At 40.3% G+C, this 23,866-nt stretch overlaps 1 protein-coding gene across 1 annotated transcript in view; it reads right to left on the reverse strand.

The window, feature by feature from the left end:
* LRP4 (LDL receptor related protein 4) overlaps positions 1–23,866 on the reverse strand; it is a 115,943-nt gene that overhangs the window by 64,807 nt on the left and 27,270 nt on the right. The window contains exon 2 of the mRNA XM_087720404.1: positions 2,486–2,635. Within this exon, the coding sequence (XP_087576530.1) occupies positions 2,486–2,635 (150 nt within the window). The remainder of the gene's footprint in view (positions 1–2,485; positions 2,636–23,866) is intronic.

A 23,866-nucleotide genomic window follows, 5' to 3' on the forward strand; every position in this document is an offset into this window, starting at 1 on the left:
TTGAAAGTTAAATGGCACTGAAAAAAAGTGACTTATGACCATTTTTCATACTTATGACCATTGCAGCGTCCTATGGTCATATGATCAAATTTCAGATGCTTCAGACTCACATTTGGCAACCTTTATGACGGTTGCAGTGTCCCGGGGTCACATGATCCCCTTTTGCGACCGTCTTATAAACAAAGTCAATGGGAAAACCAGCTTCACTTAACAACTGTGTGATTACCTCAACAACTGCTGTGATTCACTTAACAACCATGGCAAGAAAGGTCGTAAAATGGGACAAATTCAGTTAACAAATGTTTTGCTTAGCATCAGTAATGTTGGGCTCAATTATGGTCGTACGTAGGGGACTACCTGTATTTCACAAAGGGATGTTGCATATTTAAGAGATGCAAAGAAACTGACCCCTGACAGAGTCCTAATATAATTTTTAAAAAATAATTACGTTTTGGAAATCGGATATTTCAGTGACATAAACTTGTGAGATTCACTTTCACCTTGGATTTCTATTCCTACAGTATATACTGCTATTATACTAAAAACTATATGCAAACGGGATACGCCACTTTTTATGCATTCTTGGACAGGTAGATAATTTATTTGTAGATGTCAGATCCAGAAGTTCTAATTACTCCAAAAGAGACTCTCTAAGGGAAGCACTCATTTATCTGCTTTCCTAAACTCCACCTAGAAACCTGGAAATCTCAAGGCTGTGATTTGGACTGAAGTTTTTTTTTAATTTTAAATCCTAACAAAGAGCAATAGCAAGTAATTTTTGCTAAGATGTACCTAGGTAGCTAGTGGGAACTGAGTCTAACCTAAGAGAAACTTTAACTGAAACTCAAACTTTTTATTGTACAGCTAAGAATGGCATACATAATGTTCCCCCCCCCCCGGTTTTTAACTATGGATATTTTTTCTTTATCCAAGTATCTATCTATATCTAATCTTTGAATTTTATTGTTCGTATACAAGCCTATAAAAAATTCATGAAAAACCTTTTGAATCTCCTCCTGTTGATACACTTCCTTTCCTTTAAAATGTAATTTCAATATGTTACGAGACTTCTGTTTTTTCCTAATCAGATATGCTAACCATCTACCAGATTTATTTGCATTACAGAAAGTGTTGTGTTTTGCATATAACAAATTGGTAGCCACCTGATCTGACATTAACATGTTAAATTGCTCTTTTAATAATGTGATTGTTTCTTTAAACTTTTTGTCTCCCGGGTTTAAGATTAGCTCCTGCTCTCTCTTTCTAATTTCATTCTCAAGTTCAATTCTCTTTTCCCCCTCTTTGCATCTATGTAGTCTATTCATATTTATCAGAACTCCTCACATGTACGCTTTACTTGCATCCCATACCATTTCCATAGATGTACCCTTGTTCATATTAAAGACAAAATATTCTTTTAGCAACTTTTTCCTTTATTAATGTTTTTCTCATATCTAAATAAGTTTTCATTCAGTCTCCAAGACCTTCTTGCTCGCATCCCCACCCCCAACTCCATCCAGACTGGGTTATGATCTGATAAGGCTCTGGAGCATACCTTCATTTTCTTTACCCTAGAAAACAAGTCATTGGTTGTTAGTATAAAATCGATCCTAGAAAAGGATTGATGTCTATCAGAGAAAAAAGTAAAGTCATATTCTTCTGCATTCCTTTCTCGCCAGATATCTCTCAATTCAAAATCCTCTATCATATCAAAAAAGGACTTAGGTAATTTCACTCGCTTTTGGGTATTTTAGCGGAGAGCCTTCTTGTCTTTCTTGGTATCCATGACGCCATTCCAGTCACCCAGTAATATACAGGATCTAAAGTACCAATGTACTAAGCATTTTGTAAAATTTATCTTGTTGTTGATTACTACATACTACATCCTTCCTGACTCTCCTATGACCATGTTTCACTCTGCTTCCTTCTTCTGTCTCCAGTCTACTTTCTCTCCCCTCCTAAACCTCTTCATTCTCAACTTATGAGTGTATTTTAAAAATCTCCAAGATCTCCATTATCTTATACTTTCCTGTACCAGTTATAAACTTTGTCTACATCTGCCAATCAATGAGTGGTGATCTCAAAATGCATAACAGTCCAGAGTTAAAAGCCACCATTTACATGTCTTTTATAATGATGTGATAGTGGAAGTTGCGTCCCTGTTAGGTCATAAAATAAACACAAAATGCAAAACTCGATTTTGCTGTATCCAAGGAGCACAAAGCATAATGTAACAAAAACCCGCATCCACTAGTTTCCAAGAAGGTCAAAGACAAGTGGTTGGAGAGAGATCAGGTTTCAGCATTTCATAATTTAGCAACATGCATTTGGTCTTCCGGATTCTAATAATAGTCTTAAAGTGACCCTTTAGGAAAAAAACAAGGCATATGCTTTTTTAAAAGAACCAAATACAAAAGCATAAAAAACACATATAAAACTTCTTCAGCCTCAATCCCTCCCTCCTAATTATGGATTATTTTCTTACTACAACCATCTTCATCACTATGGTCCCCACAGTCGTTGTCACCATCACACTGCCACAGAGCAGGGATACAAGTGCATTCGCCAAAAGCACTAACAGCACAGGTAAAGTGGTTGCGGCCACAGGAACATTTAGAGCTGCTGCCAGCTGCACCTGCGGGACAGAAATAATCAGCATTATCTTAGAGAAGAGTCTAGAAAGATAAGGATACAAAAAAGCATTCATATCAGGTCATCTTGCAAAGTATTTTCCAATTTATATCACACAATCTATTATTCCACAGCTAACTGGATCAGGGGTTGGTTCCAGCAAGCACTACTGCTGGTTCGTTTGTGTGCGTGCTGCGTATGCGTGCATGCACTTCATGTGCACTGTGTGCAATGCGCAGTGCAATTAAAATTGTTCTGCGCATGCGCAGAAGCGAAAAACAATGCCTATGGCGCCACCCAGAGAACCGGTTCGGGTTCGTGGCAGGCCTGAGTCGCTGCCATTTCCAGAGACCCAGGCCATCAAACCACTACCAGTTCGGCCAAACCGGTCCCAACCAGTAGGAGCCCACCACTGAACTGGATACAACTACTAAACACAACCAAACTGAATCTTTGTGTGTGCATATTATGAGGAAATATATCAACTGTACTAAATAAATAGGTGGTATAATTGATTTCCTATGTTCAGACAGATGAATGAATTAAAAATGAGTTATCCTATGAAAATTATATCTTCTGACTATTTCTGGTCTGACAAAAATTACAAAGTGTGGAAAAATATGTATATTCTTCAAAGTAGGCAAAAATTCATTTTTTAGGAAATACGTTGCAGAGATGTGAATAGTTGGCAAATTTATGTGCATAAATAGACATGCATGTTAGATAGAAATGTGTGTGCATTGGCACGGCAAACCTTCCATCAAAAGATGGAAACCAGGGACAAATTGTAGTTAAAATTGGACAAATGAGAAATATAGAAAAATCATAACAGATCCAAATGCTATTTTTAATTTATGAGGAATTTCAATATGATACAATATATCATTTGGTTAACTTTACCATGTCAGCGTGCACAAGAAAAAACTCCATCTTTAATTATGATATGTTGCATAGCAATGTTTGCAATCTATGGTAATAATATGTGTTCTAACAAGACATTTTAAAAATATGTTTTCAATTATCCTTACAGCTTTGGGGCAGAAAAAAAATGCCAGTTAAACAAAGTTATTAATAACAATAGCTAAATGAAAGAATACACAACAGGGGGACAGATGACAATGTGTTCAAATTCATTGTGTAACGTCACTTTATTTCTATTTCATAAACAAATAGTGCTCAGTGTGTGTCATTTCCTTACATTTCTGGGGTTTTTAATAATCTCACATTGGCTCACAAAAATACAATAATATTTTCTCTGTAGTAGCAGAGAGCATGAAATAGCATTTCTTGATGATATTAGCCATTTTATGGGAGAAAAGAAGGGAGAAAGAAGGTAGCACATTTGAGAAAAGCCAAATTCCTTTCAAGTGAACCCTACCTCTAAAAACGGCACATGTGTTTTTGCACAATTCAAAGGGTTTCAGAAATCCAGAGGAGGATTCATGCCCATGAATATGACTCTGTCTCCACCTTGCATTCCAACCCCAATCAGCCGAAAGATCCGGAAATGCTTTGGAAGTCAGGGCACCTGACTACTGGCAAGCAAAGCAGTTATTTAGAGAAGAAAATATACACTTCTCCTCATTGTATCAGAATCAGGGGTGGGTTTCAACCAGTTCGCGGCGGTCCCTGCGAACCGGTTGGTCGGCGAACCCGGAAGTAAGTAACTTCCGGGAACGGCGAAGGGCCTGCCTGCCTGCCCGCAGTCCTTACCTGGTTTTGACAAGTTCTGCGCTTCCACGCATGCGCAGGATGCATACAGCGCCTGCGCAATCCTCCAGGAGCAGCTGGAGCGTCGCGCAGACGCTAGTACACATGCGTGCACCGCACGCGTGCACGAGGACGCCGCCGGCCCCGTTCCAACCGAACCGGTTGGAACGGGGCGAGAAACCCACCCCTGATCAGAATGGTCCTGGTGCTATTAATGATGCTTCCGATTCCAAATCGGAAATAGCCACTGGATTTCTTCTTTTGCTGAGAAACTTGCAAATTGGCAAAAGACAGGACAATAAGGAATGGTTATGAATGATTTCCCTTTCTAAGAGTAGCGGCAGGCCCAAAACTTCAGGCTTTCAAGATGCACTTAGATCAGTGGTGGGATTCAACCAGTTCTGACAGGTTCTGGAGAACCGGTAGCGGAAATTTTGAGTCATTCGGAGAACCAGCAAATAGCCTGGCCCTGCCCTCGCTGCCTCCCAGCCGATCTTCTATTGTTGCTCACAACAGGAGAACGGAGCTGGAAAGCAGGTTACTGAGTTGGGGAGAGAATGGGGATTTTGCAGTAACCTTCCCCCAGGAGTGGGGAGGGAATGGGGATTTTGAAATATCCTTCCCCTGCCATCTCCACAAAGCCATACCCACAGAACCGGTAGTAAAAACAATTGAATCCCATCACTGACTTAGATGCCTTGCTAAATTCCATGAGAGAGAAAGAGGGAATCCCAAATCCTTCCAACCTCTTAGCAGGCTGCAAAACTAGGAGCTCAAATTTGTGGGACAAATGTTAAGCATTAAAAACAAGGCGCTGCAAAAACACACGCTCAGCCCAGAAATGCGTGGTTACCCCCCCAGAACCAATCTCACAAATCCTTTCACACACAAATACTGTATGTTCTTGGTTTTTCCCACAAGTATTCTTTTTCAGCAAAGCTGCTGAGTTGGTTCTACAATGAGATAATTAGGAGGGAGAAACACCTACAATATAATGCAAATACCCAGAAATCTGCTCTGACCGATCTTCTACTCACTCCTACTTTTTTCCAAGCATTGTTTTATAGGAAGACCAGGGGATTTTTTGTTTTGTTTTTTACTTTCCCCCCTCCCCTTGCCAGAGTCTCCAATTGCATGATTAATCAATTGCCCCTACAGTGAAGAAACATTGATTACAAAGCAGTGGGGGTGCTACTTGCTTTGGAGAACTGCCAAATAGCAACTATTTCTCCACTTCTCTCTTAAGAAACTGATTCGATCCTCAAGTGGCAATTCTTCAGTGAAAGAAAGTACAGTTAATCCTGTTTTAATGGAGGGATTTGTTGACCCGTTGTTTAAATAGAGAATTCTTCAGACAGAAACTGAGAAAGTCACTTTGCATTCATACATACTATTGTGGAAAAAACAAGGCTCACTTACAGAGACCATCTAGCAGAAGTGGCAGAATTCATATCAGATTCAATCCTTTGGCTGCAAGCACAGTGAAAGCTTTGCAGAGCAACACAACACATAGATGGAACACAACACCTATACAGTGTTTCATAGTAATAGCTCTGGGAAATGGCCTGTGATTAAAATATATATGGAGGAAGAGGGCTAAATGTTTTAACTCACACTTTCTGAGATATTCCATGACAAAATGAATATCAATCAATCACAATAGACCTGGAAGGGACCTTGCAGGTCTTCTAGTCTAGCCCCTTGCTCAGGTAGGAGATCCTATACCAGCGATGATTAACCTTTTTGGTGCTGAGTGCCCAAAGAATGAATGCCCCAATCCTGTGCATGCGTGTCCCCCACACATGTGCCCTGGCCCCCTTGCCCCCCGTTTTGGCTTCCAAGTTGGTATATGAGGCTTTCCAGGCCCAAAACAAGGTGCAGAGGGGCCGCATATGGCACTCCCATGTCCCGTTTTGTCTTCCAGGTTGGTGTAGGTGACAGAAATTGAGTAGAAAGGTAGGGCGTGCTGGGGGGGGAACCTGCGGAGATTGGGGAAGGCCCCACCCCGTGAATGCGCTGCAGAGATCAGAAGACCAGCTGGATGGCGGGAGGCACACAGACACACACACACACACACACACACACACACACACAGTAGAGCTGGGCTGCAGCAACGGCTGGCGTGCCCACAGAGAGGGCTCTGTGTGCCACCTGTGGCATGCGTGCCATAGGTTCGCCATCATGATCCTATACCATTTCATGCAAGTGATTGCCCAGTCTCTTCTTAAAAACCTCCAGTGATGAAGCACCTACAACTTCTGAAGGCAAGCTGTTCCATTGGTTAATTGTGCTCACTGTTAGGAAGTTTCTCCTTAATTCCAGGTTGCTCTCTGGTGCTTTGGAGCCAAATGTTGTTTAAGGTTAAGCTTCTTCCAAATTTAGCTAATTAGCAAATTTGTGTCATTCATAAAACCTTATACTGATATATTGATGTCTAACTGGCATGTGTGATTCTAAAAAAAAAGACTGAGTTAATTCTAAATACAGATTAATTGCTTCCCTAATGGCTTGCTAGAACCTTCCACACACTTTTGTGTAAAAATATTGAGGTTTACACAGAAAATTTTGACATTGACAAGTCTCCTTTTCGTTCTCAAAAAGCCATGAACAATGCAACAGACAAATGGAGAAATGTGCCTTGAAAGCAAATATTGCAAATACTGAAATCATTCGCCATTGAAAAATTCTGAAAGTTTTCAACAATGTGTCTTATTTGTTGTTTTGTAGACAAGCAACTAAGAACCAAAACCATTGCTATTTATACTTCAAATTTTCAGAAGTGATCTATTTCCTGCCCACCTGTATTTTAGGAGGAAGAGAAAAGATCTTGCCTTTGACGATCTAGAGTGAAGTATTAAGTATCACATTTATTTTGTTAAGGGAAACACTGTAGAGAATTCATACTGAAAATAATAGGTTTCACGCCTTATATATAAATCAACAAAGGCCCATGAAATTGCAAAATAAGCAAAGTACTTAAGGTAAAGTTACAAGATTACTTCAAGAGAAACTGAGCTGCAGGATCCTGTATTAACTGATTTGCAGATACTTCTCCCAGAATAACTGCTAGTATCTCAAACTGACAACTGTCTGTTTACCTTCTCTGTCAGATAGCAGATATTGTTCTTATCACCTGTCTTCCAGAACTCCTAGTATTGTCAGTTTCTAGTTTTTAATGCCCAACCAAGCATCATTCTTTCCTATAAAGGTAAAGGTACAGGTTTCACCTGTCCAGTCATGCCCGACATTTCTTCGCCAAGGGACCAGCATTGTCTGAAGTCATTTCTGTGGTCATGTGGTGGGCATGACTATATACTCATGGAATGCTGTTATTTTGCCACCAAAGGATACCTATTTATCTACTTGCATTTGCACGCTTTTGAAACTGCTAGGTAGGTAGGAGCTGGAGTAAGTAGCAGGAGCTCACCTTGTTGTGTGGTGTTGCGTCCCGAACCTGGGTTGTCACCTTTCCAGTTTTTAACTGCTGAGCCATGGCACCTTCCTATTCTTTCCTATATTTATTGGTAAAACACCTCTTGATATTCTACTCACAATGTATTTAACCCCCCCCCCCCAATGTAGCATAATTGTTCATATCATCTCTAGACCATGTTCCTGGAAAAATTGTTTACCTGTAATAGCACCATGCTTTTAAATTATATTCACAATCAGGACCTATAAAGATAATTTAGGGAAAAATCCTAGTTTTAAGTCCTAAATTACACATAGCCATCTGGTTTGCTAGACTGTTCAGTTGATGAAACTTGGACTTTTTAATAATTGGTGACTGGACAGGCAACACCTTCATGTCAATTTTAATTACCATAACAGCTACTGAGCATCCTGTGCATTTCAAAAGAGTCCTTGATGGTATTCAGTATCTCCTTACTTGAAGCCACAACAATCTGATACTTCCAAGGCATTAGCTGCAATCCATCCCCTTAGTCTAATATATCATAACTATTAAATCTGTCCAAATTCACAGAGGTCAAATTCAACCTCATTGCTCAATTTGCTATTGGCAGCATATAGAATTCCAGGTGGCAAAGATCCTATGCTTCCTGTTCTTGATCATTCATTTCCTGATATTAGAAATGTATATGAGTATGTTCTAAAATTTCATCTTAAATGTAGTCTCAAAATGTCACATTGCAAGCTAACTCTCCAGTAGGGAAAAAGAAGCCAATACATTTAATCTTGAGATAGTATTTTATGCTAATCTTTTAGCTATGTATTAGAATATATTTTAAAATCAGTATTTCCCAAGGCAGAGGCCCCCTATGAAATTTGGGGCTTTTTAGCTCATTCAAACAATGAATGACGAATGCTGAAAATATATAAAATGATCAAAATATGGAAAAGGCATTTTAATAGTAATTGTATTAAAGATTGTGATTACAACAGTAAAAACTAATACAAACTAAAAAGAAATAAAAAGAAAGAATAGAAGGTGCTGAAAAGAAAAAGGAAAAAGGAAAAAAGAGAAAGAAAAGCAAGAATATAGTAATATAAATGTGTTCTTTTATATATCTATAGATGATATAGATATATAAATATAGATGAGACGTGTTACTTTCATCACAAATATAAACAATTTTTGTAATATCATCTTTAAAAATACAACATATGATCTGTTCTTCCCATATCCTTATCCTTTATCTATAAATATATTCATAAAACTTTGACATTTCAGTCCTGGCGTCAGCTAAAGTCCATTAAGTGTTACCAGAGATAATAATATATCTATTTAACCAGTGGTGGGTTCCAGATCCTGGTGCAAACGGTACGGTGCAAGAGGCCCTGGTGCCCACCATATGAACACGCGCAGCGCGCGCATGCATCCTTACCACTTGTGATGCCTCTGCGAGCCTCCGCAACACTCCAGCTGCTTGGCGGAGTGTCGCGCAGGTGCTGTGTTCTCTGTGCATGTGCGCGGAAGCACCAAAGAGCTCAAATACAGGTAAGGAACTCGGGTAGACAGCTGGGCCCTCTGAAGCACCGTATCGGAATGGTACCAGGTGCTCCAGGCAGGCACCGGTACACCCATACTGGGGTGTACCGCCTGCAACCCACTACTGTATTTAACCCATGGTCAAATGAACCAACTTTATGTTCTTTCCTTTTGCTTCTAACAATCTTAATTTTTAGTCCATTTCAAAAAATATATTAGAACTTGATTTCTTTTCATTTGATTTGTGCCTTCTTATGAGATTCTCAATAAGCCTCTTTTGTTCATCTATTAAATCAATATATAAAAATTATCCACATCACTCTTAGTTCATTGTTTGTGTATCCCTTTTAATAATTAAGACATCACTCAGGGAATATTATAGATGAAAGCTTTTCTCCCTTTTCCAAAATATTCAGGATCATTGAAATAAAACAAATAGCAGGACACTAAGAACAGGAAAAAATGTATTTGACTTGCACAGTCAATAATTGATCTATGAAATTTATCATTATTGTCTCAAGGTGACTTGGCTTTTAAATGTATTAGACAAATACAAATACAAATATAGGGAAGTAGATGTCAATGAACTATAATAACTTGACATTGATTTTTATTTCATAGAATGTATGTTTCTGAATGGCACTTAATGAGCAACATGCAGAATTCATGGTAATATTTTATGCAAATATATATATTAGCCTCTTGCTAAAAATTCCAGAAAATATGCAATGGTCTTTCCTTAAATCAACCAGAAATTATTGAAAAAGAACCCTTTTGTCTCCAACTGAATGAATGGACATGATCCATATCACTGATGTTAGAATTACCATATTTTTTGGAGTATAAGAGGCTGAAAAAAGAGGCTGAAAATCTGGGTGCATCCTATAAACTGAATACATCATTTTTGGTCTCCTGAAAGCCCTTTGCAAAAATGGACATGCAGAACATTTGGGAGGCTTGCAAAGTGCTCCTGAGGCTAGGAGGGCCAAAAAAGGAGCAAAAAACAGGCCGTTTTTGGCTCCCAAGCCCCCAGGAGCACTCTACAAGCCTCCCAAAGCCTCTACATGCCCTTTTTTGTGCAAAAACCAGGCCATTTTGTGAAAAATCAGCTGTTTTTTTGTTCGTTTTTGCCCTCCTAGCCCCCAGGAGCACTCTAAGAGCCTCCCAAAGCATGCCTCCCCTTTTTTGCAAAAAACGAGGCATGCAGAAGAGTTTGGTAGGCCTGCAGAGTGCAAAAACTTTTTAAAAAAAATTTACCTCTTCAAAATCATGGCACATCTTATACTCCGGTGCGTCTTATAATCCAAAAAATACGATAAGTCTTGGCCCCTTTACATAGAGGTTCTGCAGCTTAAGGACTGGAAACAAATTGGGCGAAAGATGTCCGTAGAAAAATGTCAAAAGCAGTTTTGTACCATAAGCTCTACCCCTTTTGTATACACACCATGACATGCATAAATATATGGGGCAGAGCTGCACTGCAGGCAAGGCAGCAACAATCCATCTGAGTGGAGACAGATGGTCAAAAAGAACTTTCAATCTCAAATTCAAAGGGAAACCATTCACCCACTTTCATTTTTTCCTTACCTGCATGAAATTGATGTTATGAACATTATGAGTTTGTACAGAATTTTCAAAATCTGGACCATTTAATGACCCTCCAAAGACAAAGATTTGAAAACTGCTACCATTTCTCCGGGAATCTACTCTAAACCAAGCAATTCATGACTGATCTCACTTACAAGCAATTCATGACTGATCTCACTTACTCCTGTGCTTGGTAACATTCTATAAATTTTAGTCTTCTGTCTCTCACCATTACTAACCAATTTTCAAACCGATTAGCTCTGTCTAGAATTAATTCATACTAAAGGATCTGGTCCCTGTTATATATCCAGAGGCCAATGGGTTTGCAGTGTTAGCAATTTAGCAGTGTGGAATGCTCAACATTCCTTCCTCTCTCTACTTATGCTCCTAAGCTACCATCACACAATATGTTAAATATATATTTATATCAACCCCTTTTCTGTGTTACTAGGCTAAGAATTCAATTCACTAATAGGGATATAATTTTCCAGCCCTAGAGCATGGGAAGGAAATAAGAGCTTGTTTCCATATCAGATTTTTGAGGGTTGTAATCCGACTCTTTTCAGGACTGTGATTTGCAGAATTTCAACCACAACTCTTCTGCTACAGCAGATTTCCCCCAAAGTGACACATTCCAAATATTGTGGACCACAACCCCATCATCTTCAGCTTCCCCAGCTAATGATTTGGGAGGGAAGCAGTTGCAGCCCGACGTATTAGAATGGCACCAATATGAGAAACATTATGTGAAAGTGTCAGCAAATGAGTTATTTTGGTGTAATCTTTTCCTTGTTAATAGATGTGGAGTATCTACGCAAGACAGCTTCCTTGTCGCTACTTGATGTTCCACCAGAGGCTGGGAAAGCAAGCCACAGCAGCTTAGCTTTTGCAAAAGAAGGTCTCTGGAGAGAGAGAGGATGGTAAATGTGGCTTTGTGGCAAGAATGAGGTAGAAACCTCTATTCTGCAATGCCCAAACAGAGAAGCTTCAAAAGCAGAACCACAAGATAAATGCAGCTCTCTTGGGAGAAAGATAGTTTTTTAAAAAAACATGTAACAAAAGCACATATAGTATTAGGTTTCTCTCAAAGCATGAGCAAAATAGGAAAACTTATTAACTGCCAGGCTGAACTGACTGTGTCAGAACCAGGCCAAGCTCATCAAGTAAGGAGTACCACACAACCACAATGTCATCATGGATCCCCCACTGCTTACCAGAAAACTGAAATAAATTCAGACTTGAAAGTAAAAGAAACCTCGGCCATTATTTTACGGGATGAGGGGAAACCATTTGATAAATACTGTTTATGGGTTCATATGGGGCTAGACATTTCCAGTAGTGTTGCCAGAAGCAAAACAAGACGTTCAGTGGTGAAGTTACAACAGCGTAGCGATCCAAGCAGGAAAGTTTGACCCTGCACAGCCCACCCGCATCTTGCGTACTTCCAGAGAGGTTCATGAACTGTTATGTTTTACTCTTGCTATTCTTGTGCTTCAAGCCTTCTCTACTGAAAAGGAATTTCCTCAGTTTCTTAAGAACAAAAACCATCCATAATTCTTCCCAAGATCTGGTTAATTCACCAGCTTGTAATCAATTCTGATATTTAGTACTAAGATTTTATCTGTAAGTTAGGAGTTAAAAAGACTATGATTTTAACTGAAAGCCAAAATAAGAGGCCAGGGAGAAAACAAATTATTTCACCAACTCTCTACTAGAAATTATCTGGGTTTATTTTGTGCTTGATTACTTCTTAGGTTTGGGTAGGGCAACTACACACTCAGTGTGATTGGTGTTTGCCCAGGCCCCGCTTGGTCTTAAAACAGGAACCACAGAAGCCCAGGAAGCTTGGATTTTCCATTCTGTTCTGGGTGCCTGTATCCTTGGCATTCCCATCTCTATTGCTGGAGTCCAAAAGTCCAGGGGGACCAGAACAGAATACTATATGCATTCAAACAGGTCAGTCCTAGAGGAGCTCAACCCTGACTGCTCTTTAGAAGGCCAGATTCTGAAGATGAAACTCAATACTTTGGCCACCTAATGAGAAGGAAGGACTCACTGGAGAAGAGTCTAATGCTGGGAAAGATTGAGGGCAAAAGAAGAAGGGGATGACAGAGAATGAGGTGGCTGGCTGAAGTCACCGAAGCAGTAGGCGTGAGCTTAAATGGACTCCAATGGACTGTAGAGGACAGGAAGGCCTGGAAGAACATTATCAATGGGGTCACAATGGGTCAGACACAACTTAGCAACTAACAACAACAAGGTCTGAGGCAATAAATCATCAATTGGCTCATACACATCAGTGAGTATTATTGCTTAACTTCACTTGTTGATTTAGTCTGACTCCAGAATACAGCTAGATACTAAAACAAGATATTTTTCAGTTGGTTCCAAATGTGACAATGTAATTTTCTGCCTCTCTATCCTTACATCCATTCTCATTTGTCACTAGTCCAGCTTTGGCCAACAAACTGCTGACTGGATGTGTGGAAATTACAATTCCCAGAATTTCCAACCAGTATGGCCACTGACCAGGCTGACCGAGATGTGACATCTGGAATCTGTATCCCAAACACAATGCAAGGCACCAAGTTGGGGAAGGCTGCATTAGACACACCATTAAACAAACTCTACGGAAACCAATTTAGTGTTACGCTTATGTGCCAAGATTTCCGTTCTTCAACTCAGGAAGTAAAAATAAAGCCTTCTGCTCCACATCAGCAATCAAAGGGCGGCCCTTCTCTCTCACTCCCCCGTCTACCTCTTCCGTTGAGCCAAAGGCAATTGGTATTCCATGTTATTGGAAAACAAAGCTCAGTCAGACTCTTGGGACATTGATGTAGGTACTGTATTATTTTTAGGTTGTCCAAAAGTCTAATCTCAAGTAGGAAGAGCCAACTCCAAAGCAACTATTGACACTGGAATTAGATTGCTAGTCTCCTGGCAGAATCCCAAAACTTAAATGCTACTGTTGTTCAGAGTTCTGAATTAGCTTTGGATGTGGGCAGTTTGTATTGACCGACAGCCAAAAGTAACAAGGCTGGAGAGAAATTTGTCAAATGTTGATAAAGCCATAGGAGGAAAAATTCAGGGATGCTACCAAGAAATACAAAGAAATTTAAAATATGCACAATAGAAAAAAGAGAACCTTAGGAAAACTTTGCTTTTACAGAGACAGCTTTGGAAGACCCACCAGGCCAACTTTTTCCAATCTGATCTTACGTCTACTCGTACTGAACCATGTTGGCTTACAAACTGCAAACTAACCTGCCTGCGAGGCAATTTAAGAAAGGTTGACTGAGTCAACTGAATCTCATTCAAATATGCACATTAGTGTCATCTGAGAACCTGGGAAAGAGTGGCTTTTGATTCATTAAAAAAAGTAGCAGATACAACTCAGAATGCTGTATCGACCTCATTGCAACAGTCAACACTAGAATATGGTTCTCTGTGCAGAATACATCATTTTTAAAACTGTGTGTGTGAAATATGCAGAAAATTATACAATGCTTATTCCATCCAGATGAAGAGACTATGTAGAAGATAAAGAATTCAAGATTTTTGTGACCAGATTTCAAAATACTTTGTTACATAACAATGTTTGTATATTCAAAGACAGATAATTATACCCAGTACGGATATATATTTTTATTAGATGGTTTGATCCAGACTCCAAAGAACCCCATTTTCCTTGAACTAATTTAATGAATGCACCAAGATGCAAACTCTCCCAGCAAAGAATTAGTGGCCATTATATGTACACACACTGAAGTATGTAGGCCAAGTTGCCACATCTCTATGCACCTTTGATTGTACAACATTCAGCTGATCTTTCAATACTGTTCACCTGCAGCTACATACATTGCTTAGTTGGGAAAAACAATGAACAGAAAGAAACATGAAATATCCTCACAGGAGATCTTGAAATACATAAGAGATTTTCTGTACTTCATTGTTCCCGGAGTCCTGCAGCAATCTAATTTTGCAACTGGTGAAATTTAGGAACAAAAAGCTATAGTGGCAATTGGGTAACAAGAATAATGAGAGAGAGTAGGGCAGCATGATGGTTGGATGATAGCAGTTTCAAAGTTTAATACCAGGTGGTGAGCAAATAATTCATGATTCAGCTTACTGCAGTTTAACAACGGGATTCTCTCTCCCTTTTTGTATGTGTTCAGCACAAGTTGTTTGGCTTTAACAGGCAAAATTGGAGCAAAAAGATTCATTCCAGTAAAAATCAGCCTCAGCAATCTGGGAATTCTTTAGATATATGGACAGAATTCTCAGCAATGATCTTACTAGTTTGGGAACTCTAGATATTGTTGAAGAAAGATGGGATAAACTAAGATTCTAGGAAATAGATGATTAGCAACTATCAGATCCCACTGTTAAAAGATTTTTAAAACTTAGCCCACAGAAATATAACTAGCAATGCATGTTTTCAAGATGTACATTACTATTTCTTGAGTTCTTCTATAATTGCTCAAAGTCCTTTACATACCTTAATCTTCTCAAAAATCCATGAAGGTAGAGTATCATTATCATGAAATTACGGCAAAGACTAAAGATCTGGAACACTTTTAGCTATTCTCACATGTTCTTCACTTGCATGCTAGAACCCTCCTATAGTTTTAATCCAGGGGTGAAATCCAGCAGGTTCTGACACGTTCTGGAGAACAGGGAGCAGAAATTTTGAGTAGTTCGGAGAACTGGTAGAAGAAATTTTGAGTAGTTTGGAGAACTGGCAAATACCACCTCTGGCTGGCCCCAGAGTGGGGTGGGAATAGAAATTTTGCAGTATCCTTCCCCTGCCATGCCTGCCAAGACACACCATGCCCACCAAGCCATGCCCACAGAACTGGTAGCAAAAAAAAAATGAATTTCACCACTGCTTTAAAGAAATAGCATTATTTAGAGAACTTATTTATTTAGTAGATTTATATGGCCACTCATATAATATACATGGCTCTGAGTGGCTAATAGTATTAAAAATGACAAAAACATATGCAGAAATAAATAAAACCCATATCATTCGGGGGGGAATCAAAAATCCACAATTCTACACTCAACCGAGAGCTCCAGATTCATGCACAGAGTCACATCTCCAGAGCCTTAGAGAAAGCTAAAAAGGGACAGGCCAGCATGATCTCCTAGAACAGCGGTTCTTAACCTGTGGGTCGAGACCCCTTTGGGGGTCGAACAACCCTTTCACAGAGATCACCTAAGACCATCAGAAAACACATTTTTTTTGAAAAAATACAGAAAACATAAAATAATTTTATGGTTGGGGGTCACCACAACATGAGGAACTGCATTAAAGGGTCGCGGCATTAGGAAGGTTGAGACCCACTGTCGTAGAAGGATGGTATTCCAGAGAGCAGATGCCACAACAGAAAATCCTTGCCCGGGGGCTTCATCAGCTAACACTCTAGCACACAGGACCTCCAGTATGCCTCTTCTCCTAGGTTGGGTGAGATGGGTAGAAACAACAAGAGATCCCATAAAGTAACCCAAGCCATGAAACACTTTAAAGGCAACTGCCATGATTTTGAATGGCATCCAGAATTAAGACAGGCAATACTCGTATTTTTTTCCCCACATGGTGAAGAGGCTTTCCATTTTAGGAGCAAGAATTTTAACCTAAACCAGGGGTAGGAATTTCTATTCTTAAATTATTATTCAGAGTTCATGAACAGTTAATCCACTTGCTATGTTGCTTCTTATTTGAAATCCCATGTTAAACAGCCAAATATACCTTTAGTTCATGATGAAGACATCCCCTTAAAACATTCACTCTTGAAAACAAGAGTCATTAATGGGCTGTTATTTATATGACCTCAGGGAGGAGCAATCAACAGCCCCCTTCTTTCCAGCAGAAATATCCAACATCTCCTATCTGAAAAGCATGTGTCTGCACCTATAATTTCCCACCCTTCTCAACTGTGCACTGGACAATGTGCAAACCCAGTAAGAATATTCCTGAAGGCGTATAAAGGACCTTTGTTCCCCCTCCAATAGTGTCTTACAGAAATATTTCCAAGCCACTGGTCACTCCCATATAAGTGTGAAGGGATTCCTTGCAAGGCCTAAGGAAATGTCAAAGGATGAGAAAGGTTTCCACCCATTAAAAAGTATTCTCACCTCCATCTGTATTTTCATTTTGAAAACCGGACACTCCCAAGTAGCGGAGGGAGAAAGACAAGCATGGCTTCTTTCCAAACCTCCTTCACAGCACACATACCCTCCCCCTTTTCACAATGCTCTCTAGTGGCTTTAACATATTAAACAAGTGACAGAGCAGAGGGCAGATCAGATCAGGCAGCCTCCAGACATAGTGGCAGTTTCCTAACAATCTACTCAGACATAACAGAAAGACAAATACAACGAACAACGGGGTAGAGCCATGGACAAGCGAGCTTCTCATTCCAATTCTAGCTGTCACTTTTCTCATTCAGGTGAAGACTGAAACAATGTGGACTTCTCAAGCAGAACTACCCTGGCCCAAGCATTTGTAAATGCCCCCATTATTATTATTTTTTTACTTACAGTAGAGAGGAACATTTTAGGAGCCCAGCATTTTTGACGATTGGCAAATAAATGTGCAAACAACCCTTTGGGTGAAAAGAGTTAGAACAAGTACAGTAGATTAATTTGCACTTTCATGTTTCCTAAAAGCAGAGACACCAGAGAGAGGAATTGGAAGGCATATTGCTGCAAAGGTGGTGGGTAGGCTATGGTCTGTTGTGAGGAATTGGTTGAAAGAAGAGAAGGTGTGTGTAAGAGTACGTGTTTGTCCACTTTGTTCTGTGAAAGAGTTGAATGCATCAACAGAAACATAAAGATCGAATGCAATTGGTTTGGGGGTACTTAGAGTAAGAACTGTGTGGTAAAAGAACAAAGAGAATGGAGAATGTAGGGGTGCCAAATAAATCCATTTGAATTCAGTTCAATTACTTCAAATAAATAAATACACTTCTTTGGCTTACTGCATCTTACTCCTTTTCCGAACACATTGTTTATTCTGAAAGGGAATAGCACGATGGGTATATATTACTGTCTGAGTGCATGTATACAAGCTGGCCTTTTTAGATGCTTTCATGACAAGAGCAAACATTTGCCGGAGAGGTTGTCTCAGGGCTTTTCACTTAAGATGTTTATATAAGAATAGCTGCATAAGTATACTTCCTTATTAAATAAAATTAAAACATTTGAAAGCAAAAACATGTGCGGCTTCAAGATACACTCTACTTCTCAGAAGCTGTTCATTGTTACCTCTTGCACCCTTTCAGTTCTGCCAAACCTTTTCAAGGCTACCTTAACAAATTACCATATTTTTCGGAGTATAAGATGCAACAGAGTATAAGACGCACCAAGATTTCGAAGAGGCAAAAAATTTTTTAAAAGGTTTTGAATTCTGTAGACCTCCTGAAAAAGGGCCCATTTTTTCAAAAAAAAGGGCATGAATAGCCTTTGGGAGGCTTGTAGAGTGCTCCGGGGGGGACGGGGACAAGCAAAAAACAGCCCATTTTTCACTCATTTCTGCCCTTCCCAGCTCCCAGGAGCACTTTATAAGCCTCCTAAAAGCTATGCAATGCCATTTTGGTGAAGGGGGCAGGGTTTCTAGAGACAAAAATATGCTGTATTCAGTGTATAAGATGCAGCCAGATTTTCAGCCTCTTTTTTGAGGGAAAAAGGTGTGTCTTATATTCTGAAAAATATGGTACTCCCTTCCCCATTTCTGCATTTAACTTTTCCTATTTTCCCCTTTAATGGGGACGTGGTGGCTCAGTGGCTAAGATGCTGTGCTTGTTGATCAGAAAGGTTGGCAGTTTGGCAGTTTGAATCCCTAGTGCTGCGTAATGGAGTGAGCTCCTGTTACTTGTCGCAGCTTCTTCCAACCTATCAGTTCGAAAGCAGGTAAAAATGCAAGTAGAAAAGTAGGAAAGTCTGTGCGCCTCTGGTGTTTAGTCATACTGGCCACATGACCACGGAATTGTCATCTGACAGCGTTGGCTTAGAAACGGAGATGAGCACTGCCCCCTAGAGTCAGGAATGACTAGCACATATTTGCGAGGGGAACCTTTACCTTATTTTCCTCTTTGCAGAGGGGAATAATAATAGCATTTTTCAGTTGTAAGGCCCACACTAAGATCCTACAATACTGCCGTTCCTATAACCTCTACTGATAGCAAAACCCAAAGCATTTCTCTCAGCTTTCCAAAATGATGCCTTCCTAGAGGAGGTCAAGGTTTAACTGATCCACCATCCTATTCCAAACAGTGATCAATCAGGTATCTTCAGAAGTGCTTACAGCAGGGCATGACCACTATCGCCTCCTCCAGAACATTGCTTTTAACACTTCATGCAGAGATGTATATTCCTCCTGTATATATAGTTTCCATTCAGCTGTCAAGACCAACAGCTGTTGATGTAAAGCAGCCATTGCTCTCCCTGGACCCTCCAGGTATACTTGGGAGTACAACTCTTTAAACCCCCAGCCTGCACCACTTTCTGGTGTGCAGTTGCCTCTTGAAAAAGCACCTTTGGGACAACCATGATCTGGATGACTGAGAATCTTCATAGACATGTCCACGGTTGCCCTCTTAGATACCTCACTAAAAAGAACTGATAGAGAAGCCTTCACAAAGCTTCACACTGGAGTGGTGGGCACAAGTGAAAATATTACACTATTATGGTGGTTCTCAACCTTTTCTTCACCATGGACCTCCCTTCATATATCTTTTTTTGGCCACAGACCCCCAAGACTTGAGATTTAAATTGCAACATTTCTTCAAGCCTTCATGAATCCCCTTGTGATGGCATCGTGTCCCCCTCCCCAGAGGGTCTGCAGACTGCAGGTTGAGAATCGCTACACTATTATATTTTTAGATCATCTGGTAGAGACTACATATTCCACAAATGTAAATTCTGTTAGCTGATCACTGGTTCTTCCTATTCTAAATATATATATGCTCTTGGCGATCTTCAATCTGCTTGGACACTCCCACATAATGTGCTGGTATGATAGCAAAGAACAGTACAGTAACAATTCCTACAGTTGTTGGCCAGCCGGTCCAGAATGCAGAGGCATGTGCAGTATTGGATGACCAGAGTGTGCTCATGTAACATTGCTGGTTTGTGAACAGCATTAACTCTCAGCAGGCTTTCAGGTACAATTCAAGGTGCTGGCTGTCGCTCACGAAGCCAGATTACTTGTAGGACCACCAACACAACGGCCTCCGTTTGTCGCATTCAGTCTGGCAGAGTAGGCAAGTTCTGCATCCTCTTGGTGAAGCAGCAGCATCTAATGAGTCCTAGGAAAGCTGCCTTTCTTTTCTACCAGAGTGCCTACCCCATGAAACAGCCTATGGGTAGTCCTTGGGTTACGACCACAATTGAACCCAATATTTATGTTGCTAAGTGAGTCATTTATTAAATGAGTTTTGCCCCATTTTACAACCTTTCTTGCTAAAGTTGTTAAGGGAATCACTGTAGTTGTTAAGTTAGTAACCTAGTTGGTTAAGCGAATCTGGCTTCCCCATTGACTTTGCTCATCAGAAGGTTGCAAAAAGGAATCACAAGTCTCTGGGACACTACAACTGACATAAATATGAGTCAGTTGCCAAGCATCTGAATTTCAATCATGTGACCATGAGGATGCTGCAATGGTCATAGGTGTGAAAAATGGTCAAAAGACACATTTTTCAGTACCACTGTAACTTCGAATAGTCACCAAACGAACTGTTATAAGTCAAGGTCTACCTGTGTTTCCATTCAACACTTGGACTTTCATTGGCCATATCTTATCTGATTTATAAATATATAAATAATAATACAACTCCTTACAAAGGGTTAAGAATTTGTTGCTATATATATGTGCCAGTAGCTTGCCCGTAACTCTCCCAGTTTTGTGTCTGCAATAATCTATGGGAGCTTCAGATTGTTCCTTTGATCGAGTGAAGTTGCAATTAATCAATGGGCTACTATAAAATAATACCCTACATGAACTAAACGGAGAGAAATCTATTCAGCTCAGCTCAATCTGGCCAGCCAAATCTCATGACCAGCTGGGATGCCCCTTTCCTTGCTTGCTCAGCAGGATGCCCCAAAATGGCGTGTGAACAGTCCCCTGCAGCAGCATTAAAGTGAACAATTGTCTCTGCCAGTGTCATTCATCTCCTTCTGTTGCCAAGCTGTTTTGTTATTTCTGGTCCCCTTTCACCTTATACAGGGAGGGGCTTTAGGAGCCCAACTGTTTGGCTGCAACACAAGAAGTACATATTTTTTAAGGAAAGTGTATTATCATTTGTTTTTATTTATTATGAGCCGGGAGGCAAGATTAGGAGATGAGCACTGCATGGCAGACAGAAGACAGAACCTTGCTAAAGTTCTCAGGCCCCAGTTGACCTGCCCCATTCCACCACTGGTCCGTCTCTTCAAGGGACTGCAGAGTGTGCAGGAGAATGAGGGTCATGGGAGAACAAAACTCTTTTCTTCTTCAGGAAATGGGGGGCTATAATTACTAAGAGGCAGTTTCCTGGTGGAAATCAACATGGGGACTAGCTCCTGCTTGTTTTGCGTGCAAGCGAGTGGCCTTTCATCCCCTCCCTCTCATTCATTTTAGATCATTGAGAGGGAAGCAGGACATAAGGACCGTGCCATCTGCAGTTCAATGGCACTCCACCCCTTACCAAGTGGCTCAAATGAAAAGGCAGTTGCTACAACACAAAACTAAACAGGAGGGGCATTCCAACAGGACCCGCAAAAGAAAAAAACATTCAAACTTGACCCTCTGCAAACAGCCATAAGAATGGGAGGCATCGGATGTTGTTACTCTTTAGCCAGAATGGCATTTTCCCAGCTCAGGGACACTGACATTTTCCAGGTCAAAAACTATCTCCCTTCTTAGGCTTCTCTAGTCACCCCTTTTCATTCTTTCCCCTAGCAAAGTCAACTTAACTCCAAGGACGAGTAGCAGTAACAAAAACAAGTCTTTTAGGTTGGTTACAGCATTGGCTGAATTGACAGATCATGCCAAATTGCTTTTTGTTTAACTGTGGTTTACTGACTTAAATCCCCATGGGTTGGATTCCTATTAGGCTGTAAACCACGATAGCTGTTCCATACGTTCTACTGAACCAAAAACCAGCACCAGCATCACCTTGCAGTTCAGCATGATGCCTGGGCTGACCCATTAGGGAACTGTGCTAGCTGTCTTAAGAAAGAGATGAAGAGTTGAATGCCGCTTTCTAGAATGTGACTACTACGTGTGAATTTGTACAAATGTAAAGGTACTTTCCCTCTGAAGGTGTCAGCATCTAGCCCAACTTAGCTGGATTTCGTTAGCATTTGCAGGATGAATGCTAGTCTGGTACACCAAATTAGAAGAAAAAAAAACCCCAGAAGAAGACAATGGCAATCACTTCCATGCTGTTGCCAAAAAATCAGAATGTATTTCCTTTTAAGCGCTTCATTCACTTCTGCTTGACTGTTGATAATGCTTACAATTATAACTTTTGATTTCACTGTAGAGCAGGGATGTCCAATCTTGGCAACTTCAAGACTTGTGGATTTCAGCTCTCCCAGTCAGAAGTTGTGGAAGTGAAGGTCCACAAGTCTTAAAGTTGTCAAGGATGGACACCCCCACTGTAGAACATGTTAGGATCAGTAGAAAAGTGCAACCTCAACTAGATGAAAATATTAAAATAGTTCTATTTTTAAATTGAGTCTTTTTCACAAGCTAATAGGATTTCGCCCCTTCCCCTTTCTCTAGCATGTATGAATTCATTCAGGTGTGTACAAATTATAAATTAGGCATCTGCTGTGTTTCTGAGTGGCAGATGACAAGAACTACAAAGAGAATATAGGATGTGTGTATAGAGAAGATTAACCAGATGCTGAAAATCAAGTTTTCCCAGTCAGAATTAGGGCACCCATAAAAAATTAGGGCACTCCATATATTTTATACCTCATACCGAAATGCGAACTAGTACTTGTCATTTGTCATTTTGTCATTTTATTTAAATTTATGTGACTTAGTTGCAAGAATTTGTTAGGGTTATTAGTACTTCTTGTGATATTTACTTGTTCAAGAAAGAGAAAAGAAGTCTTTTCTAGTCATTTCTTAGTGACTTTTCCTTGACCCTGAGCTGCAATTCTCTCTCCCCAGGTCTGTTTCCATTATAATCTCAGCCGCAGGAATGCTCTATTTTTTGCCTAAAAGTTCATTTAAAGCTATCCTTGCCCCATATAACATAAAAAATGAAAGAGCCCCAAATCTCCAACAGTTGCTTTGTAACTAAAGAATCAACATTACTCAACAGTGACCCACTTTGTGTTAAGAGGTACAGGTGATTATCTCCAGGATATTTGCACTCCTTCTACATCTAGCATTGTTCTATTATTTTCTTACTTCTCAGATTTCTCTGATTGCATCATATTCATTATTACTGCTTTTAATTTAGGGGCAGGGCATCACGGCAGCCTAAAAATCAAAATATAAAATAAAAGCAGGTCAGCCTATCACTTAAAACAGTGATGGTGAAACTTTTTGGCACCGAGTGCTGAAAAGGTGCATGCATATTCGTCTGGTTCGCAACACAGAAGAGGAGCTGCCCAGGGGGCATGCACATTGGAAAATGAACTTCTGGTCTATGGCATGCCCATGCGCGCCAGCCAGCTAGTCTTCTGATTACTGATGTGCATGCAAGTGCAACGATCAGCTGGGCGGTGTGCATGCTCACACCGGAAAAAGGAAGACCAGCTCTTCCAGTTTCCAGCACTGCCACACGCACGAAGGCTAGCTGATCATCATGTGCACATGCACACCAGAAACCCAGAATAGGAACAGGCTACACTGCACATGCCAGGCGACATGACTCCATGTGCCACTCTGAGCATGCATTGCCATAGGTTCGCCATCACAGACCTAAAGAGAAAAGAGGAGAATTGAGGGACCTCCTCCACGGAAAGAGGCGTCATTACTTTGGC

The sequence above is a fragment of the Thamnophis sirtalis genome, unplaced genomic scaffold (assembly GCF_051295495.1).
Source record: "Thamnophis sirtalis isolate CommonGarterSnake01/CBP01778 unplaced genomic scaffold, rThaSir2_p1.2 scaffold_1, whole genome shotgun sequence".
Classification (NCBI taxonomy): domain Eukaryota; kingdom Metazoa; phylum Chordata; class Lepidosauria; order Squamata; family Natricidae; genus Thamnophis; species Thamnophis sirtalis.